This window comes from Galeopterus variegatus, unplaced genomic scaffold (assembly GCF_000696425.1).
Source record: "Galeopterus variegatus unplaced genomic scaffold, G_variegatus-3.0.2 Scaffold6311, whole genome shotgun sequence".
Classification (NCBI taxonomy): domain Eukaryota; kingdom Metazoa; phylum Chordata; class Mammalia; order Dermoptera; family Cynocephalidae; genus Galeopterus; species Galeopterus variegatus.
In genome coordinates, this window is record NW_007732422.1 from 115434 (window position 1) to 119179 (window position 3746).

Genomic DNA, 3746 nt, shown 5'->3' on the forward strand with positions numbered 1-3746 from the left:
AAGGTCGTGCGGGCCGCGAGGGAGGCAGTCGCCGCGCTCACAGCTAACGGCGCACGCGGACCGTCGTGTTCACTGAGGACAGCCGAAACACCAGAACGAAAACTGCCACCACCAGCCACTGTCCCCCGGGACACCCGACACCGCGCCGCGCACGCGCAGCGTCACCCAAGCCGCGAAGCCCCGCCTTCGCCCCGCCCCTCGAGCCGGAAGGAGTTGCCGACGCTTCCGGTGGCCTGGGTCTCCCGGGTTGCCTCGGTGATGTCGTGGGTTCGAGCTGCTGCCTCAGTTCGGGACCCTGGGAACGAGGGGGACGTGTTCGACGAGGAAGCGGACGAGTCGCTCCTGGTGCAGCGGGAATGGCGGAGTCAAATGCAGAGAAGAGTCAAAGTAGGTCCAGGGTGGGCCCAGCTGGCCCGGCGCGGCCCTCGTCACCCCTTGCCACCCGGTGTGGCCCGCGTCTTGCTGGCATTTCCCAGTGGGTCACTGGAAAGCGTGGGGAACGACAGGGCGCGTTCTTTGAGCGCCTGCGGGGCGCGTTAGAAGCTGGGGACTGACTAAATAAACTTCGTCCAGACTTTGAAGAGATTGCGGTTGGACGAGGATCACAGGGAGAGGGGTTGGGGAGAAACATACATTAACTATCCTAATTAAGTCTGTTAAGGGACATGTACTCAGTTTACATGGGCTGCTTGAGTGGTGTGTGGGGAGCCTAAAGTCTGGAGTGGTGTTAATCAAGACGTATTGAAAAGGTGAATTTAAGAATGTGGTTAATGGGCACTAGGAGAAAGGAATGATGGAATATGCTCGTATTAGGCTAGGTAAGGGAATATTAAAGTTGGCTTCTTTTTAACTTGTTAGATAAATCAATAATAAACTTTTATGAGAAGCATAGTCTGCTTTGGTTCTGTGGCTGTACTATACTATGTTCAAAAATACAGTAAAGGCCTTTTTCATCAGTTTTCTAAATTAGTTCTGTGCCTTCTAGAAAAGCCTGCATATGGTTCACTTGGTGTTAGTCACAGCTGCAATTCTTCATTTATTTCACTTATTTTTAGGAAGGTTATAGAGATGGAATAGATGCTGGCAAAGCAGTTGCTCTTCAACAGGGCTTCAATCAAGGTTATAAGGAAGGTGCAGAAGTAATTATAAACTATGGACAACTCCGAGGAACACTGAGGTAATTTTAGAAACATAAAAGCAAGTCATTTTAACCTCAGTACTACTAGAGGATTTTTAGGGAAGTTCTGTGTAAAAATAAGATGTTTAAAATGGAGCGCTTTTCCTGGTGTTAAATACACAAAAGAATGCTGCAGAGCAGAAAATAATATTGCCTTCAAAAAGTCAAAAGTATTACCAGTTCATCCACTTTATTGTGAGCCAGATGTTATCCTTTTTTGCAAAGAAATGGTAGGAAGATGTATGTTTTTTGCTACCTAAACTACCACCGATCTGTAGTTAAAAGATCTTCAAGTTTTGAATAAAGGTTTTAAAACATGGCAGAACACAATATGAGAGACCTTTAGACTAGAAGTACATGGTTAAAATTATAGTTGGTAATACAAAAATGATTTCATTTACTTTAGTCCTGAACCATGAATACCTGTCAGGATGCCATAGCATTAATGGCATATATCACAGCCGAGTGGTCAAATGACACACTGGGCTAGGAGCATAACAGGCTTGTCCTCTTTGATGCTTTATACTTCTTAAATTATCTTCTGTAGAGTAAACATAAAATGCTTCAAAGAATCACTACTTTTACAAAAGGGTAGAAGATAAAAGTTATCAAAACAAAACAATTCATTGTGTTTGGGGTTTTACAAAATTCAACTGTCAGGAGGCAGAATTTATAGTGTTATCGTCAATAACAAACAGAGGCTCTCTAAAAAAAAACTGAGTATAATTGGGAATATAACATTGCAATGGGAATATGCATGCCATAGTAAACTAAGTCTGTATTCAGGGAAGTAAAGGAAGACAGTTTTAAAGGAAGAGTGATGGAGGGTTACATAATTGGGGATAGTTTTCCTTGGCTATAAGGATCAATAACAAGGTGTCAACCAGTCCAAGTTTGGACAGACAGTTTCTGGGCACAGGTCCTCACAAAAGTATTTTTTGTATAAGGTTGCGATGGCCTTTGTGCAAGGTTCTGAATTTGCAAAATCCTTTTTGATAATTTTTGTTATCAGGCATTCATGCATGAGAACGCTCCCTTCGTGGCCTTCTCCGGCTGTTTGTCAGGTTTTTTATGTTTTTCTTTTTACACAAACAATTCCCTTTGATTCTGGCAACCTTCACACTTCACCCTTTTGATCAAAATCTTTCTCCGAAAGTGTCTCTGATCAGTCATCTTGTATTTAGGTTTTAATGTGCCAAGGTGGATCTCCAGGGTTGCTGGCCTGGCCCCACATTGGACGCCATAGCAAACTATGTGTGTATTACCATTGCAGTGTTATATTTCCAGTTAAACTTATTTTTCTTTTAGAGAGCCTCTCTCTGTTCGTTATTTAGGTTAGCAATGGTCTACTGTGGTAGGAAAATGATCAAGTGTTCATCTTCTCATCGTCAAGTCAAATTAACCTTTTATAAGCTTAGAAAGCTTACTGCCGAACCTTTTATATCAGTTGATCCCATTTTTAAACATTACTTTTCGTAATAACCATTGTTTTGTGACATGATTATCTGAACAATCTGAAATTTCAAGAAAAAAAAATTGTACTCTTGTATTTAGGTTTTAATGTGCCAAGGTGGATCTCCAGGGTTGCTGGCCTGGCCCCACATTGGACGCCATAGCAAACTATGTGTGTATTACCATTGCAGTGTTATATTTCCAGTTAAACTTATTTTTCTTTTAGAGAGCCTCTCTCTGTTCGTTATTTAGGTTAGCAATGGTCTACTGTGGTAGGAAAATGATCAAGTGTTCATCTTCTCATCGTCAAGTCAAATTAACCTTTTATAAGCTTAGAAAGCTTACTGCCGAACCTTTTATATCAGTTGATCCCATTTTTAAACATTACTTTTCGTAATAACCATTGTTTTGTGACATGATTATCTGAACAATCTGAAATTTCAAGAAAAAAAAAATTGTACATAGTAGAAAAGTAAAGAAAAATGTTAAATCTATTAGGACTAGAAGAATTCTTATCTTTTTGAAGAAAATTGTTAGTAGCTCAGCAAACAAGTTCTACGCTATAACAAACCTGGGAAAGAGAAATTTCTTCAAAACCTTTTTTCCCTTACCCTCAGTCTTGGTGGCAAGCAACCATTCATTGAGACTAACCTTAATTTCCAGGAGGGAGGACTCAGAGTTTAATTCTGGATATGGACTAAATGGTGAGGTCTGCGTCCGCTTAATTTATTTGCCAACCGTTAAATTTCCCTTAAAGCTGCAGTTGTGCTCTAGTTTAGTGTTTCAGTAAAATACTTGCTTAGCCCAACAACCATGTTATCTTGTTACAAAAATGCTATATGTGAGGCTGGGGCTAGACCAGTAAGTACTGAGCATCTTTTGAGTGCTGTGGCACTGTGGGAGATGCAGGACAAAATCCCCACCCACAGAGAATTTGTAGTTTAAATTAAATTTCCCTTAAAGCTGCAGTTGTGCTCTAGTTTAGTGTTTCAGTAAAATACTTGCTTAGCCCAACAACCATGTTGTCTTGTTACAAAAATGCTATATGTGAGGCTCGGGCTAGACCAGTAAGTACTGAGCATCTTTTGAGTGCTGTGGCACTGTGGGAGATGCAGGA

General features: G+C 41.4%; 1 protein-coding gene across 1 annotated transcript in view; it reads left to right on the forward strand.

Annotated features, from left to right (window-relative positions):
* The first annotated feature begins 224 nt into the window (after positions 1-224).
* YAE1D1 (Yae1 domain containing 1) overlaps positions 225-3746 on the forward strand; it is a 4804-nt gene continuing 1282 nt past the window's right edge. The window contains exons 1-2 of the mRNA XM_008590704.1: positions 225-387; positions 1056-1177. Coding sequence (XP_008588926.1) covers positions 259-387; positions 1056-1177 — 251 coding nt within the window. The 5' untranslated portion in view covers positions 225-258. The remainder of the gene's footprint in view (positions 388-1055; positions 1178-3746) is intronic.